This window comes from Coregonus lavaretus (assembly GCF_964263955.1).
Source record: "Coregonus lavaretus genome assembly, chromosome: 21".
NCBI classification, from domain to species: Eukaryota; Metazoa; Chordata; class Actinopteri; order Salmoniformes; family Salmonidae; genus Coregonus; species Coregonus lavaretus.
In genome coordinates this window covers 2,555,214-2,577,713 of record NC_140008.1, presented here as the reverse complement: position 1 = coordinate 2,577,713, position 22,500 = coordinate 2,555,214, and the positions used below count along the sequence as shown (strand labels likewise).

At 44.1% G+C, this 22,500-nt stretch overlaps 1 protein-coding gene across 1 annotated transcript in view; it reads left to right on the top strand.

Moving 5' to 3' along the window:
- LOC311148687 (anoctamin-3-like) overlaps positions 1-22,500 on the top strand; it is a gene marked incomplete at both ends in the record, with an annotated part of 98,459 nt that overhangs the window by 71,438 nt on the left and 4,521 nt on the right. Inside the window, 8 exons of the mRNA XM_084185666.1 lie at positions 4,181-4,267; positions 8,164-8,219; positions 8,601-8,722; positions 10,794-10,928; positions 12,774-12,870; positions 13,834-13,894; positions 21,334-21,416; positions 21,817-21,957. Of these exons, the coding sequence (XP_084041792.1) occupies positions 4,181-4,267; positions 8,164-8,219; positions 8,601-8,722; positions 10,794-10,928; positions 12,774-12,870; positions 13,834-13,894; positions 21,334-21,416; positions 21,817-21,957 (782 nt within the window). The remainder of the gene's footprint in view (positions 1-4,180; positions 4,268-8,163; positions 8,220-8,600; positions 8,723-10,793; positions 10,929-12,773; positions 12,871-13,833; positions 13,895-21,333; positions 21,417-21,816; positions 21,958-22,500) is intronic.

The window sequence follows — 22,500 nt, the reverse complement described above, 5'->3', positions numbered from 1 at the left end:
CCTCAACGTCTCCGATCATTTTCATGATGTCCATCCGGTTTGCTTCTATATGCATATCTTTCTAACTGTGCTCTTTCACAAAAGCTCCCAACCTACAACCTATATATGTATTATTTATTATGGACACAGTATGCTTACATTATTAGTTATCTTGTTATTATTTGTTGTTAGTTGTTATTAGTCCCATCCTTCAACTCCATTCAATACCTCCCATCTATCTCTTAACACCATCCATATAGGATTTATATTTGCCATATATTTTTCAACTGTGATGTTTTACAAAAATTCTGAACCTTTCTATTCTCATTGTTTCTACAGATTGTGAATTGAAAATATTTTTTTTTGCTAAAAGTATTATTATATTATTGATCGATTGACTATGACTTTTCAGATCATCCAGTAATGCTATCTGCAAGGTTAGCTCCAGGTAAATATTGCAATCCTTTAGCCATTCCTGGACCTGTGTCCAAAAACAAGCTACAAATGGACAGTACCAAAACAAATGATCTAATGATTCTGTCTCTTCGCAGCAAAATCTGCAGAGCTGGGAAGATTGTATCCCCCATATAAATAACATTCTATTGGTATCAAGAATTTTATATAATAATTTAAATTGAAAGAGTCTAAGTTTTGAATCCGGTGTCGTTTTGCATATCAGTTCATAAACACTACGCCATGGGATCGGTACGTCAAAAATCTCTTCCCAACTATTTTGCAATCTATATGGGACGGCTGTCAATCCTTTGGTCCTTAAATGAAACTGGTATATTTTTTTATTTATCACAGTTTTCCTTTACCAATTATGTTCTTTAATGCAAGGCCGACAGACAAGTTCCTTACTTTCTCCCCCTTCCACTTTTCTCTTCCATTTTTGCGGTAAGGCTGCAATTATTTGGTTGTAATTTAGGGTAGAGCAGACATTTCATATGTTTTTGTTAGCTGCATGTGCGACATAACTCCACCAGTCCTACCGATGATATCATTTACGAAGATTATACCTTTGTTTTATTTATTTTGTCACAAAAAAAAAGTTTTTTTTGTCAATTAGTATATTTGAGTTTAACCACAATATTTGTTGCATTATTTGTTCTGTCGTTTCTGGAGGATTAAATTGAAATTGCAACCAACTTTCTATGGCTTGTTTTAGAAATAGTGATATTTTGGGAGATTACTTTGCTCAGTACTTTGTTGAAGCACATTTGATTTCAGCCTTGGTCTTCTTGGGTAATATGCTACAAGCTTGGCATACCTGTATTTGGGGAGTTTCTCCCATTCTTCTCTGCAGATTCAATCAAGCTCTGTCAGGTTGGATGGGGAGCGTCGCTGCACAGTTATTTCCAGGTCTCTCCAGAGATGTTCGATCGGGTTCAAATCCGGGCTCTGGCTGGGTCACTCAAGGACATTCAGAGACTTGAGCCACTCCTGCGTTGTCTTGGCTGTGTGCTTAGGGTCGTTGTCCTGTTGGAAGGTAAACCTTCGCCCCAGTCTGAGGTCCTGAGCGCTCTGGAGCAGGTTTTCATCAAGGATCTCTCTGTGCATTGCTCCGTTCATCTTTCCCTCGATCCTGACTAGTCTCCCAGTCCCTGCCGCTGAAAAACATCCCCACAGCATGATGCTGCCACCACCATGCTTCACCGTAGGGATGGTGCCAGGTTTCGTCCAGACATGACGCTTGGCATTCAGGCCAAAGAGGTTCAATCTTGGTTTCATCAGACCAGAAAATCTTGTTTCTCATGGTCTGAGTCCTTTCGGTGCTGTCATGTGCCTTTTACTGAGGAATGGCTTCCGCCTGGCCACTTTACCATAAACGCCTGATTGGTGGAGTGCTGCAGAGATGGTTTTCCTTCTGGAATGTTCTCCCATCTCCACAGAGGAACTATGTAGCTCTGTCAGAGTGACCATCGGGTTCTTGGTCACCTCCCTGAGCAAGGCCCTTCTCCCCGATTGCTCAGTTTGGCCGGTCGGCCAGCTCTAGGAAGATTCTTGGTGGTTACAAACTTCTTCCATTTAAGAATGATGGAGGCCACTGTGTTCTTGGGGACCTTCAATGCTGCAGACATTTTTTGGTACCCTTCCCCAGATCTCAGTGGCGGCTCCTGAAAAAATTCTCAGGGGGGGCAATTTTTCTGATGATTTAGGTGACCTACACACATTTTTAAAAAGATATGTCCAGCAACAACATGAAGACAGGGGCAGCATATAAGTCAATACCAGAAGCATTTATTGACTGATCTCAAAAGTGTTGGCTTACCAGGGTTGGTGGAGCCCTCAGTTTCATCTTTGCCTCGCAAAGCTAACTCAAACACTCCGCAAAACTTCACACACTGGATTAGCCGGCTGAGGATGTGGCGGTTCTTGCTAATGTCGTAGTAAATATATTTGTTATAGTGAATATGGAATATGATATGTTGAGTAAAATGTTGTGCTAAGATCTATTTAGGTCAGGAGCTGGTTATAAGTTATGTTCCTATCCAATAACAATGGACAAAAGGGTCCTATCTTGTCAGCCTTGTCAGTTTCAGTTCTCCAGTAAATTTGTGATTATCAACACTAACCTCATCGTTGTGGCGGCGGACAGCTAGCCTGTATCCCTCATCCAGTTGAGTGGGAATGTTCACTCTCCCCAAAGCAGACAATCTCAAACAGCTATCCATGTGGGTCTTTGACAGCTCATGTTTCTTAATCTTTCCTGAAAGATGGTGCATGTCCGTTACACACCAGTCGCTGTCCAAGCGGTGCTGTCTGCCGTGCCGCCTTCAGGGTGAAAGAGTAAGCAGGGGGTAGCAGAAGACTGCATTAGCTACATCGCAGCCTGCTAGCCAGGTTTTTCGTTCGTACCAATTTTTGGAAAATCCTCGGGTGTAGGACTTCCCCCCTTTAGTAGAAACCTGTTGAATTATTAAATTTGGTCTGGGAGGTCCTAATTGTTTCGTTGCCAATTTATCTTCATTTGTTCGCCGACAAAAAGGAACTTCTTTCAAAGACACAATCGAGTTGCACTGAAGCCTAGCCATTTTGATAGTAGTAGTGAATTGATTGACGCTGCTACCCGCTCTTTTCTTAGTTACGTTCATGGTTATGTTACGTATGACGAAAGCGCGTAAGTGCAAGCCCTCAGAAACCCATAGAGATTGTATTGAAAGCTCTGATATTTGAAAAAAATAGATTTTACATGGGAGTCTATGACAGACTTCTGGGCGATTTTCAACCTGACTGAAATCGCCCCAAAAGGGGGGGGGGCCATTTGAAGCACGACTTTAGCCTGATTGGACATTTAGTGGCACTGTGGCAGATCAGACGTCTAGATTACAACACTGATAACTACTGTTGCCGTGATATAATTGATTAGAAAAAAAATCCCTTCCTTTTCCCGTTTGGCAGTGCGTCGCCCATATCGCCCTATTGAACACACCGCCCCTGCCAGATCTGTGCCTCAACACAATCCTGTCTCGGAGCTCTACAGACAATTCCTTCGACCTCATGGCTTGGTTTTTGCACTGACATGCACTGTTAACTGTGGGACCTTATATAGACAGGTGTGTGCCTTTCCAAATCATGTCCAATAAATTCAAGTTGTAGAAACATCTCAAGGGTGATCAATGGAAACAGGATGCACCTGACCTCAATTTCGAGTCTCATAGCAAAGGGTCTGAATACTTAAGTAAATAAGGTATTTCAGTTTTTTTATTTTTAATAAATTAGCTAACATTTCTAAAAACCTGTTTTTGCTTTGTCATTATGGGGTATTGTGTGTAGATTGATGAGGACATTTTTTTATTTAATCAATTTTAGAATAAGGCAGTAACGTAACAAAATTTGGAATAATTCAAGGGGTCTGAATACTTTTCCGAAGGCGCTGTATATTAACCTGTTTGTGTGTACAGTAAAAATCATATGATAGAAAGTCTCCAGAGTAGTTTGTCGACTATGTATTGCAAGACGTCCCTTAACCCTTAAACGCACAATAGAATGGTCCCCAGTCCCCACTGTGTTTCCGTCCAGAGCGTTTTTCTAGTTACGTGTCCTCCATTAGCTTCTCCACTATGTTGTCTTGTCTGTATATAACAAAATATAACCCACAATAGGACAGCCCCCTACACCCCACCAATATACTATAGTGTTTCCGTCTGTCTGGAGCGCTTTGCTAGTTACGTCCTGTGCCCTCCCATTGTCTCAACAGCTCCTCCTCTATGTTGTGAGTCTCTACTAAATTATTATGGTCACCATGACCGGATACTGATCTCTCAGTCTGTGAGCTTCTGGGAAGGTGCGTATCTGTGTTGGTGGTGACATCGTTTGGGCCTGTATTCGAAATGTGCCTTGTCTTTAGAGTAGGATCTGATCTAGGACCAGGTCACACCTCTCCATATAATCTGATCTGTAATCTGATTCATTATGATCCAAAAGGCATAAACTGATCCTAGATCAGCACTGAGACTCTTTGTAGCAGAGATCCAGTCTGGACTTAATGTTGTTGACATCCCCTGTCGTCTTACCGACTTAGAATTACCTTCAGACTGTTGGATACCTGTATATATAGTGGCTTGCGAAAGTATTCACCCCCCTTGACATTTTTCCTATTTTCTTGCCTTACAATCTGGAATTAAAATGGATGTTTTGGGGGGTTTGTATCATTCGATTTACACAACATGCCTACCACTTTGAAAATGCAAAATGTTTTTCTTTGTGTAACAAACAAGAAATAAGACCAAAAAAAAGAAAACTTTAGAGTGCATAACTATTCACCCCCCCACCCCCCCCCCAAAGTCAATACTTTGTAGAGCCACCTTTTGCAGCAATTACAGCTGCAAGTCTCTTGGGGTATGCCTCTATAAGCTTGGAACATCTAGCCACTGGGACTTTTGCCCATTCTTCAAGGCAAAACTGCTCCAGCTCCTTCAAGTTGGATGGGTTCCGCCGGTGTACAGCAATATTTAAGTCATACCACAGATTCTCAATTGGATTGAGGTCTGGGCTTTGACTAGGCCATTCCAAGACATTTAAATGTTTCCCCTTAAACCACTCGAATGTTGCTTTAGCAGTGTGCTTAGGGTCATTGTCCTGCAGGAAGGTGAACCTCCGTCCCAGTCTCAAATCTCTGGAAGACTGAAACAGGTTTCCCTCAAGAATTTCCCTGTATTTAGCGCCATCCATCATTCCTTCAATTCTGACCAGTTTCCTAGTCCCTGCCGATGAAAACATCCCCACAGCATGATGCTGCCACCACCATGCTTCACTGTGGGGATGGTGTTCTCAGGGTGATGAGAGGTGTTGGGTTTGCGCCAGCCATAGCGTTTTCCTTGATGGCCAAAAAGCTACATTTTTGTCTCATCTGACCAGAGTACCTTCTTCCATATGTATGGGGAGTCTCCCACATGGCTTTTGGCAAACACCAAACGTGTTTGCAAATTTTTTTCTTTAAGCAATGGCTTTTTTCTGGCCAATCTTCCGTAAAGCCCAGCTCTGTGGAGTGTACGGCTTAAAGTGGTCCTATGGACAGATACGCCAATCTCAGCTGTGGAGCTTTGTAGCTCCTTCAGGGTTATCTTTGGTCTCTTTGTTGTCTCTCTGATTAATGCCCTCCTTGCCTGGTCCGTGAGTTTTGGTGGGCAGCCCTCTCTTGGCAGGTTTGTTGTGGTGCCATATTCTTTCAATTTTTTAATAATGGATTTAATGGTGCTCCGTGGGATATTCAAAGTTTTGGATATTGTTTTATAACCCAACCCTGATCCACAACTTTGTCCCTGACCTGTTTGGAGAACTCCTTGGTCTTCATGGTGCTGCTTGCTTGGTGGTGCCCGTTGCTTAGTGGTGTTGCAGACTCTGGGGCCTTTCAGAACAGGTGTATATATACTGAGATCATGTGACAGATCATGTGACACTTAGATTGCACACAGGTGGACTTTATTTAACTAATTATATGACTTCTGAAGGTAATTGGTTGCACCAGATCTTATTTAGGGGCTTCATAGCGAAGGGGGTGAATACATATGCACGCAACACTTTTCCATTATTTCTTTTTTAGAAACAAGTAATTTTTTTCATTTCACTTTACCAATTTGGATTATTTTGTGTATGTCCATTACATTAAATCAATTTTAAAATCCATTGAAATTACAGGTTGTAATGCAACAAAATAGGAAAAACGCAGAGGGGGATGAATACTTTAGCAAGGCACTGTACACCTATAATTACCTTCAGACTGTTGGATAACTGTAGCAATATACATACACTTTCTACCTTCAGATTATTCATATTTTGCATTGACCATTATTTACACATGTTAATCTCATTTAGATAAAATCTCTTTATTTATACAGGTTAGTCTGATTGAGATAAAATCTCTTTATTAATACAGGTTAGTCTGATTGAGATAAAATCTCTTTATTTATACAGGTTAGTCTGATTGAGATAAAATCTCTTTATTAATACAGTTTAGTCTGATTGAGATAAAATCTCTTTATTTATACAGGTTAGTCTGATTGAGATAAAATCTCTTTATTAATACAGGTTAGTCTGATTGAGATAAAAATCTCTTTATTAATACAGTTTAGTCTGATTGAGATAAAATCTCTTTATTTATACAGGTTAGTCTGATTGAGATAAAATCTCTTTATTTATACAGGTTAGTCTGATTGAGATAAAATCTCTTTATTTATACAGCTTAGTCTTATTGAGATAAAAATCTATTTTACAAGAGAGACCCGTACTATCTGTAGTATTATACAGTGACACATTGGCACACGTTAATATATCTCCATTGAAATAATCTACACAGTTTATTATTTAGAGTGAGATTTTTTGTTGTTGTTGACTGTGTCGTTAACTATGTTGTCCTTCGTAGTCGTGTTGCTTGTTGACCCATTTGTGATCTTATGTGTCTTTTGGTTGTCTCCATGGTTTCCATACTAACAGCAGTAACGACGCTACATTGTCTCAGCATTTCATCCATTGATAACGTAAGAAGCAGCCTATGATAATGTAGTGGTCCTCTGTAGCTCAGCTGGTTAGAGCACGGCGCTTGTAACGCCAAGGTAGTGGGTTCGATCCCCGGGACCACCCATACACAAAAATGTATGCACGCATGACTGTAAGTCGCTTTGGATAAAAGCGTCTGCTAAATGGCATATTATTATTATTATTATTATTATTATTTACAGTGCAATCCGCTTATAGTGAATGCAGTTATAGTGACCAACTGCTTCTAGTGATCAAACGTTCCTCTGCGTGGATGTGATCTCTGGAAGAGGAGTGTACCCATCTCGTCGTCTTACTGTAGGTCAGTGCAGACGGAGCCGTCACGCTATCTGAATGCGAGACAATTATTATGTTATGATAATGCCTTGTGGGTAATGAGCCCCTATTTGACCTGAAACCCTGCAGCATTGTATCCTGGGATCCAAACTGAGATTCTCTGAAACTAAGCATATCAAAGGGGTATGTTACAAAGAAGGATCAAGGAGTTAGCCAGCTAACTTTGCCTATATGTTCTGAAATAGCGTTTTTTTTAATTTTTTTTTAAAGATGCGCTTGACATGGTCATGGTCTAATTGACTAAACAATCAAAAACACAGATATATGTTTAGCGTTATGAATGAATCGGAACATCCAAAGTTATTTCTGGTTGTTTTATCAAAGTTACCCGGCTAACTCATTGATCCTGTTTTTTGTATTCCAGGCTATACTGTGACTAGCCTGCTACAGAGACCACCATACTCCACCTAGTCTTCCTAGGGAGACGGGTTGCCTCCCACATTAACAATGTTCCAGCAGCATACCCAGCTAATGCAGTTGCCCTAGGTCTAGGATTTCCCGAGACTATGCTCCGTCTGACAGTAACAGAGGACGCAATTATCAAGTGCAAGAGGCTGAGAGCCTAATCAAACTTCTATCACCACACCCGGGGGGGGGGGGGGGGGGGGCTAATGCCATCGAACATAACTAGCTCGTCATTGAGCTCCTCTCTTATATAATGAGGTATAGTAATCGTTATTAGAACTGTGAACGCTTTAGATAGAATCCTCACTGGAGGCCGCTGCGTAATGGTGATTGGGTCTAGCAATGATTTGAGTCTTGGGAAGGGAAATAAATATGACTTCATTTTCCAGTCTCTGTTAGTGCTTCTACTAAAGTGTTTTATTTTTTTATTTTCTTCTATTGTAGGTATTAATCGGTTACTGGGCAATGGGACATATGAGGCTGCATTTCCTCCTCACGAGGTAAGAACATTCGATAAGAGCGTCTGCTAAATGATTAAAAATATAAATGCTGTCTAGTCATACCCCTCGTTGGGTGTGTTACATGTGGCGTAGTCGGCAGGTTTTTGATTCATCCGGAACTCCACCTGTTATGTGAGGCTCTTTGCTTCTGTTTCAGGGGCGGATACAAAAGTATGGGATTAGGGGTAGTGTCTACCTGTCTCCCAGTAATATACGATATATAAGTCTACCTGTCTCTTTCACTCGTGTGAATTCTCTGCCGTTCTGTGTTTCCGTCCCCGAGTTGGCTACATCCCATACAGTATGAACTAGGCTTAGTGTCACTATCTAACCTGTCTTCCGGTCGTGTTCATTCTCTGTGTTCTGTACTTGTGTTTTCAGGGTGGCTACAAGAGCCAACACCCTATTAAGACCCACGGTGCCCAGAACCACAGACACCTGCTGTACGAGAGGTGGGCTCGCTGGGGCATGTGGTACAAGTACCAGCCTCTCGACCTTATCAGGTAGATGTGTGTGTGTGTGTGTGTGTGTCTGCCTGTGTGTGTGTGTGTGTGTGCGCCTGTGTGTGTGTGTGTGTGTGTGTGTGTGTGTGGAGTCTGTGTGTGTGTGTGTGCGCCTGTGTGTGTGTGTGTGTGTGTGTGTGTGTGTGTGTGCGCCTGTGTGTGTGTGTGTGTGCGCCTGTGTGTGTGTGTGTGCGCCTGTGTGTGTGTGCGCCTGTGTGTGTGTGTGTGTGTGTGTGTGTGTGTGTGTGTGTGTGTGTGTGTGGAGTCTGTATAATGAGCCCGGGCTTCTCCTCTCTGGCTCCAGACATGTAATTTGTCAGGAAATAACCTCTCCACGGGGAAACGCCGGGCTAACTTTCCTTCTCATGAGTCCTATCTGAATTAAATAGAGTAGCTAGTTCTGATCTGGTCCAATTTAAAAGTTGACCCCCACAACCATGGGAGTCCGGGGAGTTTTTTGCTAATCTGTCCTTCTCGTTTGGGACTTCTTTCCTCTGCATTTCATACAACTAGGTCTAAACAAGTCCACTCCAGTCATGGGGTTTTTGGTAATAGGCCTATATCTTGTTCATTGGACCCATTTTCTCTGCATTTAAACACATCTGAAATAGAGCTGTTGGTGTGACTCCAAATAGGTCCCAGTTTAAAGTTCAACCCCCAGTTTAAAAGTTGCTAATCTATCTTGTTCGTTGGACTCGTTCAACCCTGATGAAGGTCTATTGACGAAATGTTGGTGTGAGATGCATTCGCATTGTTAGTTGTGCATCCCAAGGTCACCTACGTGTATGTGCTGGAGTTCCTTCACTTTCTACTAATCGTTTTTTCGTCGTCCATCCACCCACAGTAGAAACACGATATGTGTGCGTAATATACTTATTTAAATTCATGGCCTTCGTTCCTGTCAGTCAAATAATGGTGTTGTATTGTCACGTACACCAGATAGGTGCAGTGAAATTGTGTTGTTTTAGCAAATTTGAGTTACGTGCCTTGCTCAAGGGCACGTCGGCAGATCAAGGGCACATCGGCAGATTTTTCACCTTGTCGGCTTGAGTATTCGAACCAGTGACCTTTCCATTACTGGGCCAACGCTCTACCTGCCGCCGCTAGGTCTGAATGGGTCCAATTGAATCAATCCATGTCGGGGAGTTTTTGCTAATCTATCCTATTTATTGGACTTGTTCCCTGCCACGCCTGTTCCTTGCCTGGTTGGTTACAAAGTACTTGTTCCCTGCCACGCCTGTTCCTTGCCTGGTTGGTTACAAAGTACTTGTTCCCTGCCACGCCTGTTCCTTGCCTGGTTGGTTACAAAGTACTTGTTCCCTGCCAGGCCTGTTCCTTGCCTGGTTGGTTACAAAGTACTTGTTCCCTGCCACGCCTGTTCCTTGCCTGGTTGGTTACAAAGTACTTGTTCCCTGCCACGCCTGTTCCTTGCCTGGTTGGTTACAAAGTACTTGTTCCCTGCCACGCCTGTTCCTTGCCTGGTTGGTTACAAAGTACTTGTTCCCTGCCACGCCTGTTCCTTGCCTGGTTGGTTACAAAGTACTTGTTCCCTGCCACGCCTGTTCCTTGCCTGGTTGGTTACAAAGTACTTGTTCCCTGCCACGCCTGTTCCATGCCTGGTTGGTTACAAAGTACTTGTTCCCTGCCACGCCTGTTCCTTGCCTGGTTGGTTACAAAGTACTTGTTCCCTGCCACGCCTGTTCCTTGCCTGGTTGGTTACAAAGTACTTGTTCCCTGCCACGCCTGTTCTTTGCCTGGTTGGTTACAAAGTACTTGTTCCCTGCCACGCCTGTTCCTTGCCTGGTTGGTTACAAAGTACTTGTTCCCTGCCACGCCTGTTCCTTGCCTGGTTGGTTACAAAGTACTTGTTCCCTGCCACGCCTGTTCCTTGCCTGGTTGGTTACAAAGTACTTGTTCCCTGCCACGCCTGTTCTTTGCCTGGTTGGTTACAAAGTACTTGTTGACTGCCACGCGAATACAGCTGGGTCTGAATTTAAAGGTCGACCCAACCGTGTAGAGGGGAGCTTTTTTCTAATGTATCTAGTTCATTGGACTTTCCCATCCTCTCCAGGCGTTACTTTGGGGAGAAGATTGGGCTGTACTTCGCCTGGCTGGGTTGGTACACTGGCATGCTGATCCCTGCAGCTCTGGTGGGTCTCCTCGTCTTCCTCTACGGACTCCTTACCATGGACACTAGTCAAGTCAGGTCAGTCAGGACACACCAGGGGGGCTGCGTCCCAAATGGCACCCAATTCCTTTTATAGTGCGCTACTTTTGACCTGAGCCCCCTGTGGTCATCCCAAATGATACACTATTCCCTTTATAGTGCACAACAGAGCCTACTATAGTAGGTCCCTGGTCAAAAGTGGTGCTCTGAAAAAGGGAATACGGTGCCAGTCAGGACCCTCCACAACTCTCAGTGATATTGTTATTGATCTGGCAGCTTGTATATCCACTACCGGTCAAAAGTTTTAGATCGCCTACTCATTCAAGGGTTTTTCTTATTTTTTTTACTGTTTTCTACATTGTAGAATAATAGGGAAGACATCAAAACTATGAAATAACACATATGGAATCATATATTAACTTAAAAAGTGTTAAACAAATCTTAATATTTTAGATTCTTCAAAGTAGCCACCCTTTGCCTTGATGACAGCTTTGAACACTCTTGGCATTCTCTCAACCAGCTTAATGAGGAATGCTTTTTCATCAGTCTTGAAGTAGTTCCCACATATGCTGAGAACTTGTTGGCTGCTTTTCCTTCAATCTGCGGTCCGACTCATCCCAAACCATCTCAATTTGGTTGAGGTCGGGGGATTGTGGAGGCCAGGTCATCTGATGCAGCACTCCATCACTCTCCTTCTTGGTAAAATAGCCCTTACACAGCATGGAGGTGTGTTGGGTCATTGTACTGTTGAAAAACAAATGATAGTCCCACTAAGCCCAAACCAGATGGGATGGCGTATCGCTGCAGAATGCTGTGGTAGACATGCTGGTTAAGTGTGCCTTGAATTCTAAAGAAATCCCAGACAGTGTCATAAGTAAAGTACCCCCACACCATCACACCATCTACTCCATGCTTTACGGTGGGAACCACACATGTGGAGATCATCCGTTCACCTACTCTGTGTCTCACAAAGACACTGCGGTTGGAACCAAAAATCTCAAATTTGGACTGCAGACCAAAGGACATATTTCCACTGCTCTAATTGCTCGTGTTTCTTGGCCCAAGCAGGTCTCTTCTTATTATTGGTGTCCTTTAGTAGTGGTTTATTTGCAGCAATTCGACCATGAAGGCCTGATTCACACAGTCCTCTTTGAACAGTTGATGTTGAGATGTGTCTGTTACTTTAACTCTGTGAAGTATTTATTTGGGCTGCAATTTCTGAGGCTGGTAACTCTAATGAACTTATCCTCTGTAGCAGAGGTAACTCTGGGTCTTCCATTCCTGTGACGGTCCTCATGAGATCCAGTTTCATCATAGCACTTGATGGTTTTTGCGACTGCACTTGAAGAAATGTTCAAAGTTCTTGAAATGTTCTGTATTGACTGATCTTCATGTCTTAAAGTAATGATGGACTGTCATTTCTCTTTGATATTTGAGCTGTTCTTGCCATAATATGGACTTGGTCTTTTACCAAATAGGGCTATCTTCTGTATACCCTCCTACCTTATCACAACACAACTGATTGGTTCAAGTGCATGAAATAAATTCCACAAATTAACTTTTAAGAAGGCACAGCTGTTAATTGAAATGCATTCCAGGTGACTACCTCATGAAGCTGGTTGAGAGAATGCCAAGCGTGTGCAAAGCTGTCATCAAGGCAAAGGGTGGCTATTTGAAGAATCTCAAATATAAAATATATTTTGATTTGTTTAACACTTGTTTGGTTACTACATGATTCCATATGTGTTATTTCATAGTTTTGATGTCTTCACTATTATTCTACAATGTAGAAAATAGTAAAAATAAAGAAAACCCCTTGAATGAGTAGGTGTGTCCAAACTTTTGACTGGTAGTGTATATCTTATCCTATGTCTGTCCCATCAGTAAAGAGATCTGTGAGGCCAACACTACGATCATGTGTCCTATGTGTGAGGAGAACTGCAACCCCTGGAAACTCAGTGACAGCTGTGTCTATGCAAAGGTCAGTAATTAGACCTTGAATCTATTCTATTCTGTTCTATTCTGTTCTATTCTGTTCTATTCTATTCTATTCTATTCTATTCTATTCTATTCTATTCTATTCTGTTCTGTTCTGTTCTGTTCTGTTCTGTTCTGTTCTGTTATATTCTGTTCTGTTCTGTTCTGTTATATTCTGTTCTATTCTATTTTATTCTGTTCTGTTCTGTTATGTTTTGTTCTGTTCTGTTCTGTTCTGTTCTGTTCTGTTCTGTTCTGTTCTGTTCTGTTCTATTCTGTTCTGTTCTGTTCTGTTCGCTCAGAGTGGAATATAATAGCTGTATCTATGCAAAGGTCAATTTGAAGCTAATCTCTGGTAACAGTTTGAGAGCCATTACATCAATGTGCCAGCTAGCCACACAACATTTGGTGGCTTCCAAGATTAGTAAGACCCCTGAGGAATTAGAGCTAACAGGTTTATAAATAGAAAGCTATACTGTATGATGTAGGTGTACTAAGTACTGTAGTAAACAGAAGTACTATTACAGTTAGCTAGTACTGTTACTGTCCCTGAGGATCAATCACACAACAGCTAGCTAATACTGTTACTGTCCCTGAGGATCAATCAATCACACAACAGCTAGCTAATACTGTTACTGTCCCTGAGGATCAATCACACAACAGCTAGCTAATACTGTTACTGTCCCTGAGGATCAATCACACAACAGTTAGCTAATACTGTTACTGTCCCTGAGGATCAATCACACAACAGCTAGCTAATACTGTTACTGTCCCTGAGGATCAATCAATCCCACAACAGCTAGCTAATACTGTTACTGTCCCTGAGGATCAATCACACAACAGCTAATATTGTTACTGTCCCTGAGGATCAATCACACAACAGCTAGCTAATACTGTTACTGTCCCTGAGGATCAATCAATCACACAACAGCTAGCTAATACTGTTACTGTCCCTGTTTTTCTACAGGTGACCCATCTCTTCGACAATGGAGGAACTGTGTTCTTTGCAATCTTTATGGCGATATGGGGTAGGTAAAGAGATTATTCAGGGTTTTTTTTTCTCTCTCTCTCTCTCTCTCTCTCTCTCTCTCTCTCTCTCTCTCTCTCTCTCTCTCTCTCTCTCTCTCTGTCTCTGTCTCTCTGTCTCTGTCTCTGTCTCTCTCTCTCTCTCTCTCTCTCTGTCTCTGTCTCTCTCTCTCTCTCTCTCTCTCTCTCTCTCTCTCTCTCTCTCTCTCTCTCTCTCTCTCTCTCTCTCTCTCTCTCTCTCTCTCTCTCTCTTTCTTTCAGCCTTTTCTATTACTGCTGTGGAAAAGTATAAATTAACGATACACTGAACAAAAATATAAACGCAACATGTAAAGTGTTGGTTTAATGTTTCATGAGCTAAAATAAAAGATCCCAGACATTTTCCATATGCACAAAAAGCTTATTTCTCTCAAATGTTGTGTACAAATTTGTTTACATCCCTGTTAGTTAGCCTTTTCCTTTGCCAAGATAATCCATCCACCTGACAGCTGTGGCATATCAAGAAGCTGATTAAACAGCATGTTCATTACACAGGTGCACCTTGTGCTGGGGACAATAAAAGGCCACTCTAACGTGTGCAGTTTTGTCACACAACACAATGCCACAGATTTCTCAAGTTTTGAGGGAGCGTGCAGTTGCTATTCTGTCTGCAGGAATGTCCACCAGAGCTGTTGCCAGAGAATTTAAAGTTAATTTCTCTACAACGTCGTTTTAGAGAATTTGGCAGTGCATCCAACCGGCCTCACAACCGCAGACCATGTGTAACCACGCCAACCCAGAACCTCCGCATCCGGCTTCTTCACCTGCAGGATCATCTGAGACCAGCCACCCGGACAGCTGATTAAACTGTGGGTTTGCACAACCGAATAATTTCTGCACAAACTGTCAGAAACCGTCTCAGGTAAGCTCATCTGCGTGCTCGTCGTCCTCACAAGGGTCTTGACCTGACTGCAGTTTGGCGTCATAACCGACTTCAGTGGGCAAATGATCAACTTCGGTGGCCACTGGCACGCTGGAGAAGTGTGCTCTTCACAAATTAATCCCGGTTTCAACTGTACCAGGAAGATGGCGTCATGTGAGCGAGCGGTTTGCTGATGTCAGCGTTGTGAACAGAGTGCCCCATGGTGGCGGTGGGGTTATGGTATGGGCAGGCATAAGCTATGGACAACGAACACAATTTCATTTTATTGATGGCAATATGTATGCACAGAGATACCGTGACGAGATCCTGAGGCTCATTGTCGTGCCGTTCATCCGCCGCCATCACCTCATGTTTCAGCATGAAAATGCACGGCCCCACGTTGCAAGGATCAGTACACAATTCCTGGAAGCTGAAAAATGTTCCCAGTTCTTCCATGGCCTGCATACTCACCAGACATGTCAACCATGGAGCCTGTTTGGGATGCTCTGGATCCAGCAACTTCGCACAGCCATTGAAGAGGAGTGGGACAACATTCCACAGGCCACAATCAACAGCCTGATTAACTCTATGCAAAGGAGATGTGTCGTGCTGCATGAGGCAAATGGTGGTCACACCAGATACTGACTGGTTTTCTGATCTATGCCCCTACCTCTTTTTATGGTATCTGTGACCAACAGATGCATATCTGTATTCCCAGTCATGTGAAATCCATAGATTAGGGCAGGGTTCTTCAATTCCGGTCCTGGAGGGCCGAAACACCTCTGTTTTTCATCCTCTCCTTCTAATCAGGGGCTAATTCGGACCTGGGACACCAGGTGAGTGCAATTAACTACCAGGTAGAAATAAAAAACAGAATTGTTTTGGCCCTCCAGGACCGGAATTGAAGAACCCTGGATTAGGGCCTAATTAATTTATTTCAATTAACTGATTTCCTTATATGAACTGTAACTCAGTATAATCTTTGAAATCTGTTGCGTTTAAAATTTTTGTTCTGTGTATTTGGAGTCCCTAAAGCTTAAAAAAATAACTGATTGGATATAGTCGCTCAGTTGCATGATCCAACGGCACAATAGATTTGGTTATTTTCAATCATTTGAGGGCAAATACACACACACACACACACACATGCACCATTTACCGTTACACAACTGTAACAGATTGAATCTGTTTATAGCAAAGTTTATCCTTTTAGAGTTCCAAAACAACCAAATAACTTCTTCACCTGCAATAGCTAGAGAGCGTTATACATACAGTAGAAAGTAAAACTGTCTACGAAACCAATTCACTTTAAAATACATCTAGAATGTGAATGATTCCACTTCTCCTTGTCTTTATCATTTACCTAATAAGACATGGGAGATTTTTTTTTTTTTGTGCAAACATATACATGCGGTCCATGTCATTACTCAAATATATATATATTTTTTAATGTAGTGTATTTTCAAACTGATATTTGGATGATTTTTTACCGTTGAAGACAGTGTTACAATTAACCCCCGCAGCCTGTTACAATTAACCCCCGCAGCCTGTTACAATTAACCCCACAGCCTGTTACAATTAACCCCACAGCCTGTTACAATTAACCCCCACAGCCTGTTACAATTAACCCCCGCAGCCTGTTACAATTAACCCCGCAGCCTGTTACAATTAACCCCCGCAGCCTGTTACAATTAACCCCGCAGCCTGTTACAATTAACCCCCACAGCCTGTTACAATTAACCCCCGCAGCCTGTAAAATTTAACCCCCACAGCCTGTTACAATTAACCCCCACAGCCTGTTACAATTAACCCCCACAGCCTGTTACAATTAACCCCCGCAGCCTGTTACAATTAACCCCCACAGCCTGTTACAATTAACCCCCACAGCCAGTTACAATTAACCCCCGCAGCCTGTTACAATTAACCCCCGCAGCCTGTTACAATTAACCCCCACAGCCTGTTACAATTAACCCCCCGCAGCCTGTTACAATTAACCCCCGCAGCCTGTTACAATTAACCCCCACAGCCTGTTACAATTAACCCCCCGCAGCCTGTTACAATTAACCCCCACAGCCTGTTACAATTAACCCCCCGCAGCCTGTTACAATTAACCCCCGCAGCCTGTTACAATTAACCCCCACAGCCTGTTACAATTAACCCTCACAGCCTGTTACAATTAACCCCGTGAGGAATACAAGAGGGTATTTCATTTCCGCCACTGTCGGTTGAATTGTAAACAACAGGTGTGTCCTAGAAACTTTTTTACAGTGTGTTATGGTAGCTAAGACATGTATGTTTGCATAAAAATATTATGAATCTACATCAAATATTATTTGCATACTAAGTAAAACTCTAAAACTGTTACTTTGTTCCCCAGTCTCCCCTACTAATTAAGTCTAATAGTAATTAGCAATGAAACACCCAGGAGGGAGAAGTTGTGTGTGTGTGTGTGTGTGTGTGTGTGTGTGTGTGTGTGTGTGTGTGTGTGCGCTCTTTGAGAGGAAAAACCCACACAGTACAGTATCACACTGATGTTAGCTAACACCACTCCTGGCTGTTGGCCTGTGTCTCCCAGCATCGTTCTCTAACACCACTCCTGGCTGTTGGCCTGTCTCCCAGCATCGTTCTCTAACACCACTCCTGGCTGTTGGCCTGTGTCTCCCAGCATCGTTCTCTAACACCACTCCTGGCTGTTGGCCTGTGTCCCAGCATCGTTCTCTAACACCACTCCTGGCTGTTGGCCTGTGTCCCAGCATCGTTCTCTAACACCACTCCTGGCTGTTGGCCTGTGTCCCAGCATCGTTCTCTAACACCACTCCTGGCTGTTGGCCTGTGTCCCAGCATCGTTCTCTAACACCACTCCTGGCTGTTGGCCTGTGTCCCAGCATCGTTCTCTAACACCACTCCTGGCTGTTGGCCTGTGTCTCCCAGCATCGTTCTCTAACACCACTCCTGGCTGTTGGCCTGTGTCCCAGCATCGTTCTCTAACACCACTCCTGGCTGTTGGCCTGTGTTTCCCAGCATCGTTCTCTAACACCACTCCTGGCTGTTGGCCTGTGTCTCCCAGCATCGTTCTCTAACACCACTCCTGGCTGTTGGCCTGTGTCCCAGCATCGTTCTCTAACACCACTCCTGGCTGTTGGCCTGTGTTTCCCAGCATCGTTCTCTAACACCACTCCTGGCTGTTGGCCTGTGTCCCAGCATCGCTCTCTAACACCACTCCTGGCTGTTGGCCTGTGTCCCAGCATCGTTCTCTAACACCACTCCTGGCTGTTGGCCTGTGTTCCAGCATCGCTCTCTAACACCACTCCTGGCTGTTGGCCTGTGTCCCAGCATCGTTCTCTAACACCACTCCTGGCTGTTGGCCTGTGTTTCCCAGCATCGTTCTCTAACACCACTCCTGGCTGTTGGCCTGTGTCCCAGCATCGCTCTCTAACACCACTCCTGGCTGTTGGCCTGTGTCCCAGCATCGTTCTCTAACACCACTCCTGGCTGTTGGCCTGTGTCCCAGCATCGCTCTCTAACACCACTCCTGGCTGTTGGCCTGTGTTTCCCAGCATTGTTCTCTAACACCACTCCTGGCTGTTGGCCTGTGTCCCAGCATCGCTCTCTAACACCACTCCTGGCTGTTGGCCTGTGTCCCAGCATCGTTCTCTAACACCACTCCTGGCTGTTGGCCTGTGTCCCAGCATCGCTCTCTAACACCACTCCTGGCTGTTGGCCTGTGTCCCAGCATCGTTCTCTAACACCACTCCTGGCTGTTGGCCTGTGTTTCCCAGCATCGTTCTCTAACACCACTCCTGGCTGTTGGCCTGTGTCCCAGCATCGTTCTCTAACACCACTCCTGGCTGTTGGCCTGTGTCCCAGCATCGTTCTCTAACACCACTCCTGGCTGTTGGCCTGTGTCCCAGCATCGTTCTCTAACACCACTCCTGGCTGTTGGCCTGTGTCCCAGCATCGTTCTCTAACACCACTCCTGGCTGTTGGCCTGTGTCCCAGCATCGCTCTCTAACACCACTCCTGGCTGTTGGCCTGTGTCCCAGCATCGTTCTCTAACACCACTCCTGGCTGTTGGCCTGTGTCCCAGCATCGTTCTCTAACACCACTCCTGGCTGTTGGCCTGTGTCCCAGCATCGCTCTCTAACACCACTCCTGGCTGTTGGCCTGTGTCCCAGCATCGTTCTCTAACACCACTCCTGGCTGTTGGCCTGTGTCCCAGCATCGTTCTCTAACACCACTCCTGGCTGTTGGCATGTGTCCCAGCATCGTTCTCTAACACCACTCCTGGCTGTTGGCCTGTGTCCCAGCATCGTTCTCTAACACCACTCCTGGCTGTTGGCCTGTGTCCCAGCATCGTTCTCTAACACCACTCCTGGCTGTTGGCCTGTGTCCCAGCATCGTTCTCTAACACCACTCCTGGCTGTTGGCCTGTGTCCCAGCATCGTTCTCTAACACCACTCCTGGCTGTTGGCCTGTGTCCCAGCATCGTTCTCTAACACCCATCCAAAGCAATCTTCCCTCTGTTCTCTCCACACTCCAGGACAGGAAATGGAAAAACATCCAGGATGTGTCCTAAATGGCATCCTGTTCTCGTTTATAATGACCTACTTGTGACCAGGGACCATCGATCTGCTGGTGCACTATATAGAGAATTGGGTGCATTATGAGACGGAGGCCTTGACTCCATTACAAACAATAGGAAACTCACTGTAGGCCACTGCAGCCAAACACACTGTGCTATAGATCCATCCATCAGCTAGGCTGGTCTGCTGAATAACCACCCCATCAGCTAGGCTGGTCTGCTGAATAACCACCCTGTCAGCTAGGCTGGTCTGCTGAATAATCACCCTGTCAGCTAGGCTGGTCTGCTGAATTATCACCCCGTCAGCTAGGCTGGTCTGCTGAATTATCACCACGTCAGCTAGGCTGGTCTGCTGAATATTCACCCCGTCAGTTAGGCTGGTCTGCTGAATAATCACCCCATCAGCTAGGCTGGTCTGCTGAATAATCATCCTCTCAGTTAGGCTGGTCTGCTGAATAATCACCCTGTCAGCTATGCTGGTCTGCTGAATAATCACCCCATCAGCTAGGCTGGTCTGCTGAATAATCACCCTGTCAGTTAGGCTGGTCTGCTGAATAATCACCCCGTCAGCTAGGCTGGTCTGCTGAATTATCACCCCATCAGCTAGGCTGGTCTGCTGAATTATCACCCCATCAGCTAGGCTGGTCTGCTGAATAATCACCCTGTCAGTTAGGCTGGTCTGCTGAATAATCACCCCATCAGCTAGGCTGGTCTGCTGAATAATCACCCCATCAGCTAGGCTGGTCTGCTGAATAATCACCCTGTCAGTTAGGCTGGTCTGCTGAATAATCACCCCATCAGCTAGGCTGGTCTGCTGAATAATCACCCCGTCAGCTAGGCTGGTCTGCTGAATAATCACCCTGTCAGTTAGGCTGGTCTGCTGAATAATCACCCCATCAGTTAGGCTGGTCTGCTGAATAATCACCCCATCAGCTAGGCTGGTCTGCTGAATAACTACCCCGGTTCAGGGGAAACTTGCTGGGCTATTGTGAGTGGTGTGTCTGGGGTACAGTAAATTAAGTCTATTGTGACTGGTGTGAGTGGGGTACAGTAAATTAAGCCTCTATTGTGAGTGTATGAGTGGCCAAGGGGACCTGTGGAGACATCCAGTTTGCCAGAGAAGGTCTGGACCACAGCCATTCACTGTATAAAGAGCAAACGGACTGTCTGATTGCCAATCAATAACAATTTTGGTTTGCTAGGCAAGTTCGGTGCTAAGATGAGGTTCTGTCTGGGTGGGTTTGATGGAGTTTATATACAGATTATATTTATGTCTCTGGTCTGGTCCCTTCTGGTCTCGTAACGCCATCTTTCCAAGTGTCGTTCATCAGTATGGAACAAACGTGTGTAAACCTGGACAGCAAGGCTATGTCCAATCAGGCTGGCTGTTACAGTGGCATAGTTTTCTAGTGGCAGTGTAGACAACAGCCTTGCAGCACACGAGGCTCAGAGGAAAAATGTGTTGGCCCATCTGAAAGGCTGCTCTTCCCCCTCTACTCCTCTTTAAACAGAGAAGTGGGTCAGTCCATGTTAAACTACATCTTTGAACAGCAGACTGCTAAATTAAACAGGCATAGAAGGACTCAAATTCTGCCAAATTCTGCTGCCGATTTAAAAAACATTGCTATTTGCATCGGTATTGGAAATCACCATATTCCCTTGTGTATCCAATGTTTCTGTGTTTAGGAAACGTGTCATAGAGTTATTACCCCTCAAGAATTTAAATATCAACGTGGGCCCTCCCACAATTGTCAAAGATATCGACAATGGGCACCCTCAAGAGACGTCGGGGAACCCCCAAGAGACAACATGTAACTCGAACCCTCTTTCTGTCAAGCTGCATTGCAATTATATGAATCTGTTTCTATTTTCTATATACTGGAATAAATCAATGAAGTCATTCCACGGAATGTTGATTGATCCCTGTTCCGTGTTCTGTTGGAATGTTGTCCCTGTAGCCACGGTGTTCCTGGAATTCTGGAAGAGGAGGAGGGCGGAGCTGACTTATGACTGGGACCTCATCGACTGGGAGGAGGAAGAGGTTGGTCTATCCATCAATATCTGCTGTATTAAAATGATATCATGTGACATGATAAGTCATGGCATAAATGGCATATATTAACTACTAGATAACGTCATTATGTCACGTATGATACGGGCAAGTCATTTATAAACTATTGATTGGGTAGTGGAAGATGTTGGTCAGCAATATCTGGTATATTAATATGATATGTCAGAGACATACGTGTACGTACACTAGTATTCAGGCGTTTCTCAGTCAGCAATATCTGGTTGATACATACGATATGTCATGAACATGTACTACTGTAGTTATGATATGGTCAAGTATTGACTGGGTCGGGGTATCTATGATTGGACCAGTCAGAAATATCAGAGTTATTGATATGATGTACTGGAGTGTGTGTGTGTTTGTGTCCCAGGAGAATCTGCGGCCCCAGTTCGAAGCCAAGTACTCCAGAGTGGAGAGAGTAAACCCAATCTCTGGCAAGCCGGAGCCCTTCCAGCCCTTCACTGACAAACTCAGCAGACTCATGGTCTCTGTGTCCGGCATCTTCTTCATGGTAAGACCATGTCACCACGAGTCATCAGGCTGTACTGTGGATCTATCCTCAGTGGACACACTGCAGGGTTTGGGTCGATTCCGTTTTTTCAATTCAGTCAATTCTGAAAGTAAACTTTAATGCTTTCATTGAAAAGCAATGAAGAAAATTGGATTTGGAATTTTGTTTTACTTTCTAAATTGAATTAATTGTGATGTAACTGACCCCAATACTGGAATGCTGTTTACTAGTTTCCTACCTTTTCAACTTCTAATAAAGTAATGAGCCTCTGGCTGCCTACTACCACCCCCTGGTGGATAGGAGACAGAAATACAACAGACGCTCTGGAAACAGTGACTCTGTTGTTGGGGATTGTTTTCCAATGTTCCTCATCACTCATCAGCAACAGGAAGTGTCTAGAGACTGTGACATGTAACAATGATTCATTGTTTTTCAAATATGACTCAATATGACCAATAAACCAATAAACATCAATAAACACACAATCCCAGACTAGACCCATTATATAAACCAGGTAGTTTGGGTCCTGGATGCTGATTGGCT